We start from the raw sequence: 18,545 nt of genomic DNA, 5'->3' as shown, positions 1-18,545 counted from the left end.
TGAATGACATCAAGTTCGTCGTAATCCATAAAATGATTAAAAAGTATTTTAAATGAATAGATAAAGTTTATTTATTCAACATTAGAACTTTTAACAGGACTCTCAGGCCCGCCCACAGCGACTTTATGGAGCGATGGTGTTGCGCGTTCAGCAAATGCCTGTCGCATTTGAACGCACTACTGCATCAGGACTGAGAGAGAACGGAGTGAGGGTTGCGCGCGACTTAAGAACTGAGCATAGGTGCAAGTTGTTTAGTATCTAATTATTAAATAGGAGCGTCCAATATTAACTGCTTTTTTGCCCACGCTTCGTCTGCTTATTCAAAATTAGCATTAAAGAAAAATATTTTATATATATACATATATATGCGTGGGGAATAATTGCTTTAATTGATTGATAATTGATTAATGCTACGACTGTTACTCTACTAGACGCTCGTAAGTCTCGGCATTTATTATTATATCTATTGTATGCTAAGAAATACCGAGACATACGAGTGTCTAGTGGTGCGACAGCCGTAGCAATAATTTATCATTGACTACTTGGCAGCTGAAAAAAATCAACTATAAACGTATTTAAATAGAACTCTCACTGCTGCATAAATGGCATTCGCAAATCCTGCGGTTTTGGGTTGGTAGCCCTCTTTTTAGAACCTAGGCTCTGGCCGCTACATATTACTGTTTTACTAGATTGGGAGGCTGCCGAGCCCTTAGATCGCTTCGATGAACGGTTTCTGATAGCTACTCTTGAAGTTTTTTTCTTTTATTATTTTTAATGCGTTTTCTTTTATGTACAAAACAGGTTTGAATTTAACTTTATATCTTTTATCAATTCTAACTGATGAGGTCTATGGTAAAACTGAACTACCTAATTTTCAGATTTAAATCAGATAAAGGGTTTAGACCTTTTAATTTTGTTAAGTGTTAAGACGATAATTTAACTCAAATTTTATTATAATTAACGTAAGGTTACGTTTGGCCAAAAAAAACGCTTATAAGAAACGGTACACGCAGTGGCGTACCTAGGGGGGGGCGGTGGGTGCGGTCCGCACCGGGCGGCACTTACCTTGGGGCGGCATTTTTTATATTTACTTATAGTTGTAAAAAGCAACTTTTTCATTACAAATTTATTTTCTTTCTTGAATAATAAATGATTATTATAAGTTTAATATTTAATTTATATAAATTATTATTAACTTTATGATTTCGAATATTATTCCTCGGTGTATATAAATGCATTTTAGTGTAAATTTTGGATTCTAATTAAAGAACAAGATAATGATTTTATTTTATTGTATTCATTAAAATTCGTTGAATTCGTAAAAGGATCTTTACGACTTTGTTCAGCAATTTTTCCTAACTAAAATTTTTTGATGTCAGTTTATAAATGTAATTTCTTTTGAAAAGTTTATATGATTACTTTGAATTGATATGTCAATATTTTTTTAAATCAAACACCACTATTTGATTGACATATAATAGAAAGGGCGGCAAACTGGAGATCGCCCCGGGCGGCAAAAGTTCTAGGTACGCCACTGGGTACACGTATTATTCAGCCCTGTAATATATCCTACATTGAGATTTTTTCGTATGTCGTTGATAACATCAGGACAAGAGAACATGTAGCCGTTGTGGCCTTAAGAGGCCTTTAAAATATGTTACATTCATTTTTTTCTATTGTAATGCGACAAGCCAATTACTTCTGGTAGTACAAAGTTTGATAGTTAAGATTTTTAAAACGCTTTTTCTTAATATATTATCGTTAGATATATTAGTAAACCGTATATTAACTGATTACAAATGAGCAATACATTAACACCTTTAAAGCTTTTACACCGATTATTAATCACCTTGTATATAAAGAGGTCTTGGCTTAGCTCTTCCAGCGAATTCTAAATAGTAAACGCGACCAAAATAAACAATGTTCTTCAGTCATCAAAAAGCTTAGTCATCACTATAATCTTTTCCGGTATCAAAGTAATTAGGTTATCTATGTATCGTTGTTGTTAATGACGATCATAAATTTGTAAGGAGATTATTATCTACATATGTATATTTGCATATATTGTAAGATAGTTAATTGAAATTACAAAGTCTAACATATTATTTCAGCAAAGCTCTATCAATGATCTCTCTCTCTGTTTTTCTCTCCTTGACATTTATTATTCCCATCTGATGGTGGAGTCTGCCTTCTTCACTTCGCTCTATGTGACGTTTCATTTTCGGAAACATTGCAGAACCGCCACCACATCCATCCATCTAGTATTTTGTCGCTCTCTGGGTCTGGAACCTAGTATGTTGAGATTGAAATCGACGTTGCCTACGTACTCTTGTCTCCTCTTTACGTGTCCAAACCAACATGGTCTGCTTTCTTGAAGCTTATAGGCGATGTCACGTGCACCGAGACAACCGCGAACGTATTCGTAGCGAATTTTTTCGAGTCTCGTCATTACGCATATCCACCTAAGCATCTTTATTTCTGCCCTTGGATTGTATGAACTTGGGGCTTTAAAAAGCTCTATCTATATCTGCATTAATTTCTGCGTAATTACTTTAAAATACACAGATCGTACAATATTTCACAAGTCATTCAAAATTTTACAGAATCTGTTAAAACATCACCAGTAATATGGATATGTCTACAGAATTCTCGGCAATGGAAGAATATAAAATAAAACGGAAGATTTAAAAAGCGTATAGCGTAGACGAATGTAAAAAATGCTAACGGATTGCGAAGTTTAAGTAGCATTGAGCAGGCCACAGGAAGTGGTTGCTGGGGCCCCAAGATTAGTCGCTAGGCTGGACGTAAGTCCACTAGGTAAACAGTGGACATTTTCTGGGTTGTCGGAAGACTCTGAATACAGGCAGCTTTCAACCTGTCCTCTTCGGAAACTATGCAGGAAGCCCATATCTAGATAGGATGATGATGCTTATACCACTATTCCAAACTATAAACGAGAAGTAAAAATGAAACAAGGAAAAATATATATCAAAATTTGCGATCTGACTTTAAATAAGCATGATAAACGCTACTGACTGTGATCATTCTAAAAAAATGATATTAAGATGACCTCGAAAAGTTTACAGTAGGTCAGGGTAATCAGCTATATCATTCGTGCCAATAATTCCACATGATATCTAAGCGATATATTTCGAAACAATCATATTTTAAAATTATAATCATCCATACTCTGCCCAATTAATGGTATTTGTCTACAAAAACAATTGCGTAATTAAGTTATTGTCTGAAGTAACGAAGAATATTTCAATGTGGGTTGAATCAGATGGCAATGATCATGATAGTTATTCAGAAGCAAAAGTTGATTGCAATACCGAATATCGATTTTAAAAAGAATATGTGCTACCGGAACTGCAGTACCGCGCCTTAATAAAGCGCGGTAAGGTAGGGCCGACGAGGGAAGAGAGATGAGCACTGCAACCGCAAGCGTCAACGGCGAACTGATGGAACTAGGGGGTTAATATTCCCCTCTGTTCCTCCGCGCGTATATCTAAGGCGCGTTACAATGGTTTTGGTAGTAGTAATATAAAAAAAATGGATTTTTTCAAGTTAACGTGGACAAACTTACTTTAAGACCAGTTCTGCCCTTTCGAAGATTATTAAATCGGTATGCTATCGCGTATCGTTCACTTCCGATGTTTTCTCGCAGTGATAAGTACGCGCAGTCTCTTCACGGAGCATCGTTGTATTTTTATTATTAAGATGTAATAAATGATATTAAAACTTGATAACACAGAATAACAATCATGCTTATAACTCTTATCGGATTTTTAAATATATACAATTTACGAGTTCCAATACACCTCGTCAATTTTTTCATATTTTTCTGACGAAAATAACGTATAAAGGCATAGATATATTTCTTTCTCTAAATAAACAAGGTAAAGTACTTATGAGAATAAAAAAAATATACGAGAAAAGGAATAACTTTACTCCTAATCAGCATGCTAGGAATAGACACAATTATGTTATAAATATTTTCACTGCTTTATATAGCCAAAACTTTTGGGATATAACCTGTATTTAGTTTTTCGTCTCTCTTGAATAGTTACATTTTCAGACTTAACGATTTGTGGCAGTGACGATTTATAAATTGTTATATAAATGTAGATCAAAATCTACTTACTACAACCTTTATATAACGGCATCGAAAAACATTAATAGCCGAATTAAATTGTGCCCCTCTGGAGATGGTTTTGGATGATGTCAAAGCTGTTAGCCTGAGTTATAAAGCTTTTGAGAATTGAGCGTATGGAACAGAGGTCTGCAAACTAAAAGAATAATATTTTAAAATTCTTTATTTAAAATACGATGGATTACATGTCTTGTTGACGTTTACCACTTGTTTGAATGAAATACCACAGACCTGAAAATAAAAGGCTAAAAAAACTAACAGCGACTATGTATTTTCTTAAATAATTTGAAACATATATATACGTAATATTTAAATATTCTGGAAGCACAACTGTGGTGAGGTGTTTTCTATGAAGTTGTTTACAATGTAGTTGCTCTTAGCACAAAACAATCTTCGACTTTTTTTTTTAAATCTAGCAATGGAATCTTTTTGAACATTATCTCGGATTATGTTATAAAATATACTTTGCTCATAGAAAAATTAGCTAACTCTATAAAATCGAATCATAGGTACAGATGATTTGCATTTTTTATTTACGAATATAGTATGAAAGTATAATTGTTATATTATATATTATATAATTGTTATTATATAAGCGTTTATGTTTTACACTTGGCTCTATCATTAAAATGCCTTTGCTTGAAGTAAGCCGTTAAATTTATATTTACATTCACCACTCCTATATTTATTTTGCAATTATCTATGTAAGTTTGATGTTCTTTGCGAGGCTATTTTGTGGGTCAAGAACATTATAATTTAGTCTAGTCATAGTAGTGACTCGTGCCTGTTATGGGCGTGTCTTAACCCACGGTATCGCCTACATCGCACATCCAAAACAAAAGAAAAACAGATGGATTGTTTCTCCATCATTATTCATAAAAATTAAATTATACAAGAATAATTATATTACACACGCAAAGGACTACATACAAGGTAGCTTTTGGAAGGTAATCATCAGTGTTCAGAATAAGTAAAAAAAGTTAATAAAGTGTTCCGAAATAACAAGACAGAATTCGGACATTAAAATAAAACATAATTAGTAAGAAAAGGATCAATATTTAGCCACTTCCGCACATGCAGTGGTAATCGTGCAACAAAGTGCACCGCCCGATGATAAATGCGCATGCGGCAAACAACGCGAATCACAAAACCGCCACCGTCAAATCACTCAACACGTGTTTCACACCTCCACGGGGCATCTTCAGGAGTTATATTACAGCCGATTAGTGCAAAACATAATTAGGTCAGATTTAACATAGGGACCCGAGACGTGATCGCTTACCACGAGCCTTGTAAAAAGGCTTCAGCTCACCTAGACAGCAATGGAGAGCGTTATACTCGGAGATTCGCTGCGAGATCATTTCAGAAATGAAGAAATCCGCAGAAGAACCAATATCAATGACGTAGGTCGGAGAATTGCTCGTCTGAAGTAGCAGAGAGGGGGGGGAACATTGCTCATGTAACTGATGGCCATTGGAGCCAAAAGATTCGCGATCACGACCGTCTAGACGTGGCCTGGGTAAGCTCCCCACTAAGTGGACCACTAGATGGCTGTATACGGGCAGCGAAAGATCGATAATCGTGGCGATCATTAGGATAAGCCTATGTTTTGTAGTGGACGTCTGTCTGCTGATGATGAAATGAAGAAACGAAGAAGGTTTAACGCTTTAGTTATTGTAAGGCTCTGTAATATCAAAGTAGAATTCAAAAAAGTCTAAATTATTCAAAGATCACTATTCTAGCCTTTGTTTAGATTGATTTACTTGGTAATCGGTATGAAAAATCTGTCAATGAAACTCTTAATTTTAATTGGTTATGTCAATAACAACGGTAAACAGAATGGCTGTCATTTATGGTATAGTTCCTATTAATAAATATAAATTTGAAAACCTTTACTAACATTTACATTCTTTTACGTGCTTCACTTTTACATAACTTCAAGGCAAATACCTACAGTAATAAAATCAAACAATATCAGCAAAAAAAAACAATTTATGTTTATGTATAGATTATATCTTTAATCAATTCGCTCTTAGACAACAAAGTACATTTTGTCCTTGTCAATTTATTCTATTTAATATTAACAATAATTTTTATTACAGCAATATGAGAATAAAATTAATAAAAATGAACCCTACACTGAGCATAACTTGTCACGTAGAGTAAATTACTTTGAATTAACATTTTTATTATGGTATTCTTTTTATTTATTTATTTGTTTAGTTATTTAAGAATCTCCAAAGTAGTATACACGACGTATTCCTCAATTTCAGGAAACAACAACATGTAATCCCAAATAAATCGATAATAAAAAAGGCTATCAAATTGGTTCACTATTTAAATAATAATTAATTAGAAATATATCTTACGTGGTGGGCTCATCTAGGAAGATAACTGGAGGGTTGTTCAGTAACTCGAGAGCAATTGACAGCCTCTTCCTCTCACCTCCAGAAAGGCGTTCGCTTGACGTGTTCAACGCTTTGTCTAATCTTAAAAGATTGACAATCTCCTCCACCTGTATATAAGAAGGATACATGTAAAAACAACTCCACTATGACTTGCATTTTAAGTAGATTATAAATTGTATTATTAGGAGGTAATTTAAAAATTAATTTTCATTTCTATTAATACTTTACAACCCTCCTTGTTTTAAAATAAGTTTTTTGATTTATTACACAATAACAAAAATAATAATAATAACAAATTCTTAATTTTATTCTATAAAAGAAGCTAAAGGAGGCGGTTTAACTTGTGTTGGCCATACTGTAGCTTTCTAAGTTATATGGTAAGTTTGTTGCAGTTATTGGATATGATGTTATTAATTTAATCATGTAAAATATAAAACCTTTGTACAGCCTTCCCTGGAAACTCCCCTGGAAATTCTTATTGTTATACGCGGAATTTCTCTAAGAGAGTTGATGAGGAATGACTAGATTAATAGACAAAAAGTAACCGCAAACTAAAGGGGCAGTTCGCGGGCTACATAACGCGTACGCGCATAAAGCGCATAGATGACCGCTGGAGCCTTAAAGTTTTGAAATGTAGACCATGGACGGACTCGCGCTCCACGACGTCCATTCACGAGGTGTCCACCCAGTTAATACAACCTTATTAAGGTCTCTGAAATAAGCAGGAAATAGGCCTGCACCTTATGATACTATATGCCACTCTATGGCAGAAGTATATGTCCAGAAGTTGATATTCAACAACAGAAATGATAGTATTGATTATATGGAAGGTGAACAGTAATATCATAGTAATTTAACACTAATTAAGTCGAACTAAATTCTATGCAAGCACTTTGTTCAAAAATTATAATATTGCTGCTATCAACACCTGCAATTACTAAGACGGAAAATCCTAAGGATTTGTGTCATGCATCTATTCATAATGTTGGACTTTGGAATATTGATAATAAAAAGTTGTGTACTTAAGAAGAATACTAGAAGGACCTAATTTGATAATTTATTATTTATTTTTAAAAATCAAATTTAACTCCTCTATACTAGCAACGTTCAATTTAAAGCTAGAATCAGATAAAGTGAAATCATATCAAGATTAGTGGACCAGAGAAAGTTTTTTACACGATTCATCCCTAGCGACAGTTTTGTCCGTCATTTGGTACTTTATACATTTATTTATAATTTAATAAACCATGTGGAAACACTTGAATATAAATCTAACCCAATGTAATATTGATATACCTGTACATTTGATTTATTCTATTAATGTCAGCCTGTCGGAAGCGAAAGGTTAAATGCATTTGCAATTCTAAATTAATGATGTATCAATGTTTTTATACATTGTATAGTAAAAAGTTATTGTTTCGTAGTCAAATATAAATAGCAGTAGACTGAGTCTGGGGTTTTTGGCGATCTACCCTTAACGTATGCGATCACCGTCATCATTATCATATCAGCCGCTAGACACCCACTACAAGGCATGGGCTTCCACCAAAGATAGCAATGATAGCCGTTCTTGCACTACTCCCATGACTTCTCTATGACGTCGGTCCAAGACATGCCTACCCTCGCTGCTTCCGCTGTGTTCGTAACGCTACTCGAGAACCTTTATGATCATTATAATTGATTTGAATAATTATAAAATTTACGTCGTCGTCTTTGCTATCATTAAAGTGAACAAAAAAAATATTGAATTAAAAGTTTGAAGAACATTGATTTCATTACTTTTTAATAGCATTTTTATGGTGTCACCAGTTTGCTGGTGTTGACGAACTGGTCGTTTCAACCCACTGATACGCCCACTGGTAGGCATAGACCTAAAGATATGTATGGGAGGATAAACCATAATCGCCACGCTTGGCAGACGGGTTGACGGTCTGTATGATATTATGGTACGTAGAGGAAAATACTGCAAATCCTCTGGAAACTAATTTGTGATCAATGGCAAACCCATAAAATTAATGCACAAAGTATAAATTATATAAAATTGTATCCCGGGGATCGAATCCGCAACCTACGATTGCAAGAATCAGTTCTCTACAGCTGAACCACCACTGCTCACTTTAAACACTTCTATCTCATCTTTTAATACCGCGGTTAAATATTCTTTCATGAGTTACCTGTGTGTTTTTAAGTACTCTATTATAATTTTTTAAAACGCCTTTTTATAATTCGTGTTTTTTATTACTTTTATAACAAAAACAATCAAGTCATTCAGGTTTAATTAGCCGTTATATTATGATTGTATTCATTATACATAGTAATTTACATTTTAAATTATAAATAATTTATTTTATTACTTCTGTGAATCTGAACTGATATCTTTAGTAATTTATCAACGTAACGTAAAGCTGCAAGTGTGCAACACGCGTTATGATCTGAGAAGGGCCTATGGCAAACACATTCGTGTTTTTGTTTCTTCGATCTTTTGTGATAAATTTAATGAACACAATACACTAGAGTTTATTGCAAAGTCACAAACATAATTGCCTACTTTAGGGCCCCAAGAAACGCATTTTATATACTAGTTTCCCATAAAGTAACGTCAAGTCTAAATTAGATTATAGAGCAATTATTTTGGCCAATGAAAGAAGACAGACATGCGAGCGTAGGTTACAGGTTCAATAACCGGGATATTTTTTTATAATTCACACTTTGTACATTATAAAGGATTGCCACTGGTCACAAAGGAGTTTCTAGAGAAAGGGCTAAATTGCTAAAATGATGATTATGTTCAATATAGTTTTGATATAGTTAACCATATGCATGGTAGCCCAGCCGTAAGGACTGAGACTTATATTCTTAGGTCGCAGGATAGATTCCCGAGACATAATCTTTTGTAATTCACATCTTGTGCATTATATAGGACAGACACTACTCACAAACAAGTTTCCAAAGAATGAGCAGCAGCGTCCTCTGTGTACTATAATACAAAACCGCCAAGAGCGGCAATTAAAGTATATCCTATAGACATATTTTGGGGGAGGCGTAAGCTTTGCAGTGCAGATTTATAGGCTGAAACGTCAAATTGGCCGGCCCCAGAAAACTGGCCACTATAATGCTACAAAAAAAGTAAACAAGTTGATGTTCTTTGTATTATTATGGCCACATTTTATTATTTTATTATTTCTTTAACTTTAATGATGAGAATTTCTAATTTTAATCAAAAAATCGTATTTTAATAGCATTTAAATGAAGTTACACTTTTTTAAACCATAAAATTCAAATTGTTACTTTATCCAACGTTAAACGAACGTCAAGTAAAGATCTAACAATGGCACCCGGCTTGACGTTGATTAATGGGACATTCTGTATAGCGGATGTTTTCTTATACTTACTATGACCGCTTTCCTCTGTTTGGACATCTCATTGCCAAGTTTGAGGTCCGCCGCCATGATCATGGCCTCGCGAACTGTTATTAGAGGCTGCAGCAGGTCCTCCTGCATGATGTAGCGAGACAGCTTCCTGAACTGCCGTAGGTCTCTCTGCTCACCATTTGTTGATATCACTCCACTAGCACCGTTCACCCTGGGAAGAAAACGAGATATAATTAGGTTAGGGCCGAAAGGGTCCCAAGTGGCGACCAAGACCCGGTAGACGCAGCGCGGGCAGGTCCTCCACTGGGTGGACCGACGACATAGTTAAGATCACAGGAGGTCGCTGGATGTAGGCAGCGCAGTTCCAATCATCGTGGCTTTCATCATCATCTTTAAAGCATATGCCTTACAGTGAGCGTCCATCGGCTAAAAAGAAAAAGTATTAACTTGAAATTTGTATCCGTTATAATTACACAGTTACATAAGCAAACAAATTTAGGCTTAATATGTATTTCTTGATGTAAGTAATTTATTAAAATATATTACATGAAGTGTAAAAGTTTTTGGTAACTTTTTTTGCACAGATCAGTTTTCCCCAGGATTTTTTCAAAATTTTACGTAGATAATTAAGTTTTTCAACAAATACTCTAATTTATTTACATATATATATATATATATATATATATATATATATATATATATATATATGTATATATATATATATATATATATATATATATATATATATATATATATGTATATATATATATATATATATATATATATGTGTGTGTGTGTGTGTGTGTGTGTGTGTGTGTGTCTGTATCTTTTAAATTTTATTTGAAAAAAACTTTGAAATGCGTTTTATTTTACTAGTACTATTTTGTTTTCAATCATAAAAACCCTCGTCATTTTAGGCGTAAAACATCCAGTGCTGGTTTTCTTGATCAATTTCCTAACGCTGTTTTTATTAACCGCTTCGAAAAAAGGCGAATGACCTCAGTAAAGTTACGGCGTAAGCAAGGAAAAAACCTTTTTTTTATAAATTTCTTTAATGTTTCTACGGAGAAAATTACAAAATTGCGAAGATTTGAAAAATTTAATAATTCTAGCAACTTCTCTATAAACTTCGTGCGTTTGACAGTTCACTTTGTGGTTCATATTAATTATTTATTAAGTCAGGTCAACGCCCGTTGATTAATCTATGATAATGATATTATAAATAGAATCTAATGATATAAATAGAAACAAAACAAAATAATAAAAACTTAATAGGTTAACTGAGGCAATCTTTGTGTGAAATAATTGCGTAATTGTCTTAATTAATAATTTAGTACTCACCTGTACCCTGCCAGTACATTCAGCAATGTACTCTTGCCGGCTCCAGAAGGACCCAAGATGGCAGTCAATTGTCCAGATCGAAATTCTCCATTCATGCCGCGGAGTATCATCTTCGATGCTAAAAACAACAATATCTTTTTAGTACACTTCCAGTGTTCTCACAGTGATTCCTACCACGTAAAAAGAATATAACTTATACCACGCAAGTATTATTTTTACGTTGCGACTGCCATGGTGTATCTACGACGAATTAAATGGTAAATAAAATCCGGGTACAAGCGGATATCCGTCTAGTATCATAAAGCAGCAAAAATTCTCTAATCAATGTATCAGTATATATACATTTATTTACCTTACATATTTATATATATTTCGTTAAATATTCAACGAATATAATTCGAGTTTAATATTTTTTGTGTGATTCTATGACATGACTAAAGTAAGGGTCCTTAGAAAGGTTCCCGTGGTAGCCCGCGAACTTAGTTACTATAAAAGTCTAGATTAAGGGCCTTCTGTAGTCACTTTAAACCCGGTGAACCTGTGAATGAATAGGCAGACAGTATTTGTCAATGGTATGGTTTTTTGATTGATTTTAGAATCTTGGTTCTTGGATAAATCAATTTCTGTCAATGTTTTCTTTCACAATTAATTGTATAACAAGCCCATATGACCCCGTATAACGAGTTATATACAAACTTACTTTAAACAAAGTAGAAAAAGATAATGAAACATATGGTTTGGGTAAAATGAAAATAATAATGTTATATGGAATGTATAGTGATCATTATAAATCTCACAGTGCAGCAAATGTGTAATATACTAACATGTACCGTATAATTATTGAATATGTATATAAATACAGATATGTATTTTCAATAATCGAATACGAAATATTGTTGGAAAATGAAGGTACTTATTTTACGACTTATTAGGTAAATGTTTTTCGCAAGTAGTTCGGAGAATAGATTGCATCTATCAAGGCCTTGCGCCGTTTGCAATGATTTAGACTTACTCTACACTTTATTCTCTCAGGAACATTCAAAGCAATAATCACGTAATGGTCTAAAATTGATCAGCTTGTTAAAGAAAATATAGGTAATCACTATGTAATCTAAGATAAAAAATTTAGTTTTGTCATACGTCAATGAATTTCATTCTGCTTTGGATATTTTCTTAGGCTCGTTAAAGAAAATATAGATAATCACTATGTAATCTAGGATAAAAAATTTAGTTTCGTCATACGTCAATGAATTTTATTTGTCTCTAGTGCAGTGTTTCCGAACATAGGGCCCACGTTTTACAAGGGGGCGATTTGATTGTCTTGGGGGTGCAATTTGTAAATGGAGTCTACACGAGTTTTATTGCTTTATTGTAAAAATTATACATTTTACATTGAGGAGCATGAGAATTTTACAAAGGTGAAGATGGGTCATGGCACAGAAAGGTTAAGAAACACATCTAGTGTATAGCTGTCTATATTTTTAAAGCAAAAACGATGTCATTGCCTTGTCATTCTCGATATTAAAAATTTTGCAAAAATTTACTTCTCGTATTGTTTCAACTACTGCAAATATACTCTATACAAAACTCGTAAATAATTACTAAGATCCACTATTATTTTTTAGGTAACCTTGCCAATAACATATTAAAGTTGGTGAGTTTTTTTTAGTTAGTTTTTTCAACGGTATATCTAATTGCAAAATATATTCATGTAATGTTTTTTAATTATCATGTATTATAATAAATTTAAGAATTTTAAATTAAGATTTGTTAAGAAATTCTATTACCGTGTGAAAGATTTTTAAGTGATAATACAGCTTGCTAATTAATTGCTCTACTACTGTCGTAAGGATATTGTAAAAGTGACGAGAAAAAACCCGTCTTTCCGAGTTTGTTGTGGGCTTAGCCCAGATCAGGACGCGTCTGGAATGATGGTACTTCAAGTTGAAGATGACTTTATGATGTAGTTCAAATTGATTCTAGTTTATGTATGTATATATATATATATATATATATATATATATATATATGTCTGTAAAATGATAACAGGAAATAATAAAAATGTTAATAAATGAATGAATAAAGATTAATCATAGTTTTGTCTTGTTTATCAAAAACGAACGTCGTCCGCCAATGATTGATTAATTGCATATAAAAATTACCAACGTTACACCGCATTTTAATGACCCAAATCATGTTAAACAACGATTAACAAGAATATAATCGTAAATTAAAATTAATTGGCATTTCGTGTACTAGATATTAAACATGTCCAGTTGCGTTATGATGCATGTCTAGATAATTTTTGCAATTCATTCTACATGCGTGTTGTCGCAAGATTAGGAATCGTTTCGTATTAAAAGCTAGGATACTGTTGTTTAAAAATCCGGAGGAATCATCACAAAATTTGATATTATTTAATCACATGTATATGTGTATTTTCATTATATATTCTATTAGTTTATGTCCTGACATAGTATTTTTTAGAGGCTATAAGACATGGTTGCACAGACTTGTTAAGACTAGGGGCCACTTGGGCAAATCATGAACTGATGGCGGGCCGGCCGCTAAAAGTATAGGTAATTACATTTTTTTGGTTTTATTCTGGAAAAAAATTCAATACTTTTCGAATGTACGAGAGTATTATTATTGCTGTCGGCGGGCCGCGGTCTGTGCATCCACGCTACAGGATTTAAACCAGTCAAGAAGAAATATCAGCTCATTTCTGGGAAAGGCTTCTAAAGCGGCACTGGAAAAAATTATTTGAAATTTGGATAAATAAGGAATCAAACGATTCTTTCGTCGATGAATATAAACGCGAATCGTCAGTTCCAAATACCTTACTCTGCCTTCTTCCTACAAAGCGATAGACAATTAATGGAATTGTAGGAAGTTACGTGACTTATATATTTTCTTCCCACATTTTCTAGATAGAACAAAAAGTTAATAGGTTTCCTCATAGCCGATTAGGTGCCGACATAACACCATTATTAAGAGTCACGAGGTGAATAAGTGCCGCAGATGTAATCGCATATTAATGATTATCTTTTGCGGAGTAAAATAAAGACAGATTACGTGATCTAAATGTTTGTCTCTAGGCAGAATAACTGAGACATTAGTACATATTATGTAATATCTAGTCGAACCTTTTAAGTCGCACAGAAGACTCATACAGCCATATGTTCACTACAACTCCAAATTGCCAATCATACACTACCTGTATATATATGTGTATCTGTATATTATTCGTTATACTTTCATATGAATTGAATCATCTTTTTTATAAGATATAGTGTCGCAGCGATCAACAAGCGTTACTTATCAAAGTCGATCTACCCAGGGAATTTTTTGTTATTCACTTAGAATCATTTACAGTGACAACCCATTGTTCGACGATGGTACAACATGAAAATAATACAAGAAGAATCCTATTTAATAAAAGCTAGAATACGATTGCGCCGTCTTACAATAGCATCATTTAACTTAAGCTACGAAGATTCCAAATGCTTTGTGATCTAAAAAGAATTCACAACAAACTCAGACGGTTTTTTTGTGATAACTTTCACAGTATCCATAACACAGTATTGTAAAGCTTGGGTATGAAAGGCGTACAGCCATAATGAGTTTTTATTAAATAGACTTCTATATGTTATTTCATGTTAATTCAGATATATTATACGATAGTTTATTATAATACCGTACTAAGTTTAAATAAAGTTTGGTTCATAGAGGGCTGCGGGGGCCTTAAGATTTAGGAGTAGAGACCACGAGACCGAGACGAAACGAGAACGGCGAGGGCAGCATAAGATGTCTGCCTACAAGATAGATGGATAGCCTTGATAAGGACGTAGGAAAATACTGGATGCAGGCCACTTTCAACTGGCTCTATTGAAAATATATGGCATGGCATCTCCAGCAATTATTGTCCTATGGCTTAAATTATGATGATGTTTAAATATAGAGAACCATATGCGTGGTTGTTCAGCGATAAGAACTGTGACTTACAACCGTAGGTCGCGGATTCCATTCCCGACATACAAACTTATATAATTCACGCTTTGTGCATTAATTAGGATTGCCACTGATTAGAAACAAGTTTACAGAGGTAAAGATAGGCAGCTAACACGCTTGCCAAGTGTGGCGATTATGATATATTCCCCCACAGATGTCTTTGACGGAAACCCATGCCTTACAGTTAGCGTTTGTAGGCTGAAATAACGACGAAACCTTATGCAGTTTAACATTTACACTTAAGTTAAATTTCCATAACCAAGTAACATTAACAACTATTTTATATTTTTAATTAAAATAGAATAGACTATATATTTACTGCGTAACAATAAAAATGATGCTTTGATTTACCAGAAATAAATTGAACCTCCAAAAAAAGCATATATTTAAATACAAAACCGTCAATGACTTTTACAATGAACGAAATAAATATAAATATTAAACGCCTGCTGATTTCACCTAAACAGGTCGATCACGGGTCGATAAGGACCATAAGGTCCATAATTGAATCACTCGTACTATTGTACGTCGTGCGTGCATTGTTAGCTGCCGAGCACAATAGAATGGTGACAGGTCAATGACCTTACCGTTGTAAATGCAATTGAGCTAGCACCGCGACGCGTATTAACTTGCGGCAAATAATACAAAACATTTGCAACAAATACTCTAAGTATAGAATTCATATTATTATAGTATTTCGTTACACCTTTCACAAGAGAACCTTTTCAAGAGAACACTCTTTGCGCTTCATAAAATTAATAACTGTTGTATTGGTATACTAATATTTTTTTAAAAGAATGTTTTTTCTAGCGCGAAAATTTGATAGTTATAATAAAGCTTAGAAATCAAAAACACTCTTCTGAATAAGTTGTATATCTGTATTAAACTTAAAAAATGTGTTGTTGTGGAGTTTCTTCCTACTTCTTTTTCACAACTATAACACCTTACCAAGCGGAGTAGAATCAAAAGTAAAATAGATAAAAAAATATATAATAAGTTGACGATCAACAACAGTTCTGTTAAAAGTTCCTATGTTGAATAAATATATATTATTCGTTTCTTACTGAATTTGTTGTGGAGAGCCATCTCTTTCTCTATTTATTTCTCTCTCTCTCTCTCTCTCTCTCTCTCTCTCTCTCTCTCCCTCTTTCTCTTTCTCTCTCTCTCAAACCATAGCTAGTTTGGAAGGATTGTGTTACTATCGAATTGGGCATGACTCAGGATTTCATTGTGAGAAAAAGCCAGTCTTTTCCACGTCCACGTGGTAACTGTTAATGGTCCAATGTGGATAATATAACGAATAAAAGAATGTTTACTAATTTATCCATAGTTTCAAAAAGATAAGAGTAGAGATTTATTTGTATATCCTATTAAAATTTTAAAACGATGTCTTATAGCACTAGAATTTATAATATCTTATACAAGTTTATTACTTAAAATCTAATAACCAATTTAAAATAAGCTCTATAAATCTCTGATTCGAGAATTTAAATTACATTATTTTTGCAATAAATAAAACCAAATTTATTAATTACCAGCTAAACCTCGCATGTTTCGCGAACTTAATTAACACACTCTCAATCATGAAGGTTGAGAGCTACAATCCGCGAAATCTACTTGATGTGATAAATATTCCTACCTTATTTAATATCTCTAAGCCTTATTATTTCAGAGATATTGTGATGAGTCAATACATAGGAAACCTCTTATATATTTAGATTTATATATGAAACATTTTAACGTGAACAATTTCAAATATGCAAAATAGAAAACCTTTCATTGTACGGTTCTATCAATCTGGCCATATATTTCCTAAATAAATATTTTTTTTTGATTCAAAAGTATAAAGACATGTTTAGAATAATGCAATTTTTTTTGTTACTAATTTGTATTTTGTTGTTTCTGTTCTTTTGTTTAAAAAATTTATGAGTAAAAAAGTTCATAGAAACTGTGCAATAGACTTGTAGAGCAGCACAGCGCTCACGTGACACGAAACGGCGCAGCCTTATTTAGGCCATGGAACGTCACGTGCATGGTTTAGTGATGGGCCACCGTATATAATCGATATTTCCATACCTGGACATATTTTATTACCAATTCTTCTAAACATTTCTTTAAAGCGTGTAAACAAAAGTGTTGTTATTCAAAACAAAAGTTTATTTATGCAAATTGTATGACACTCGGTCGATGACACTACGTTTCTACGTATACTAACTTTGAGTTAATTATTATACTGGCTGTTTCGGTGAACTACGTATTATCCAATTTATTTGCCTCCTACAGGCCAATATACAGGATGATTGATTATTAGTGTAAAAACTTTGAAGGAGTGAATGTGTAGCTTATTTGTTTTGTCAATTAATGGATTGTGACCGAAATGTCCGACACAAGCTAGAAATCCGGGAATAAATGATAAATCTTACGAACGATCCAATCGGAGCAGACAATGTAAAGTCAAAAAGGGGTAGGTGGGATAAAGAAGGCAATAAAGTTATTTGGACTCTATTATGCGTGCCTTGCAGAATTGCATCTTTCACTACAGCTGGCAGGTGGTGAGATAAATCAAAGTGCAGGCTACAAAAGAGGCTCGTTTTTCCGTTGGCTTCGTCAAAACATACAGAAACACTTGTCTGTCGTATTTAAGGAAGGATCTGCAGGAAGGAGAGAGGTTTCGTCAGACGTCTCGTCAGCCATACATAACGATGACGAACCGGGCGTTAAAGTGAAGTACAATTCGCCGCGTGATCACTTTATTGTCAGTATATGTACGTGTATTGTGTGTACGGTTATTGTTCTACGCTATTAAAAGTCACAAGTTTACAAGTGACTTTTAATCCGAACTCCACCCTCACCGTAACACTATGATACACCCTGTCCAAAAATCAACGGTTTCAGAAATAACATGATGATATCATCGCGTTTTTAAATATCTGTCCTGACATAAGTTAGAGGTCTGTTCAATTCCTATTAAAAAATGAATATAACATATTTAATAGTTAGTACAAGGTCACTATAAATAGCTGATAAATGAGCACCTCTTTGTAGCTTTTACACATATAACCAATCACACTGTGTGATAAGAATAAAACGACAATTAATTTTAACGACATTCCATAAAAACGTGAAATAAACACCGCCATTGGTCGGGCCGGTTACGAGTTTTGCGCTTAGCATATTTAAAGGCCTGTCCAGAGCTAGCGACGGCTCATTTCTGGATCGGAATAGGTAAGGAGACAGATGTGATCGGTGAAGGTCAACGCA

General features: G+C 33.7%; 2 protein-coding genes across 2 annotated transcripts in view; both read right to left on the bottom strand.

Moving 5' to 3' along the window:
• Ent1 (Equilibrative nucleoside transporter 1) overlaps positions 1–18,545 on the bottom strand; it is a 466,176-nt gene that overhangs the window by 326,571 nt on the left and 121,060 nt on the right. The gene's annotated exons all lie outside the window — the stretch shown is intronic.
• The window catches only part of LOC137932766 (ATP-binding cassette sub-family G member 1), a 29,048-nt gene that overhangs the window by 4,971 nt on the left and 5,532 nt on the right, over positions 1–18,545 (bottom strand). Inside the window, exons 2-4 of the mRNA XM_068776437.1 lie at positions 11,274–11,391; positions 9,954–10,143; positions 6,523–6,668 (exon numbers count right to left, since the gene is read on the bottom strand). Coding sequence (XP_068632538.1) covers positions 6,523–6,668; positions 9,954–10,143; positions 11,274–11,391 — 454 coding nt within the window. The remainder of the gene's footprint in view (positions 1–6,522; positions 6,669–9,953; positions 10,144–11,273; positions 11,392–18,545) is intronic.

The sequence above is a fragment of the Battus philenor genome, unplaced genomic scaffold (genome assembly GCF_028537555.1).
Source record: "Battus philenor isolate CCGP_79_NKW_IND1 unplaced genomic scaffold, ilBatPhil1.0.hap1 SCAF_12, whole genome shotgun sequence".
Lineage (NCBI taxonomy): Eukaryota > Metazoa > Arthropoda > Insecta > Lepidoptera > Papilionidae > Battus > Battus philenor.
The sequence above is the reverse complement of the archived record's forward strand: the minus strand, read 5'-3'. Positions and strand labels throughout refer to the sequence as shown.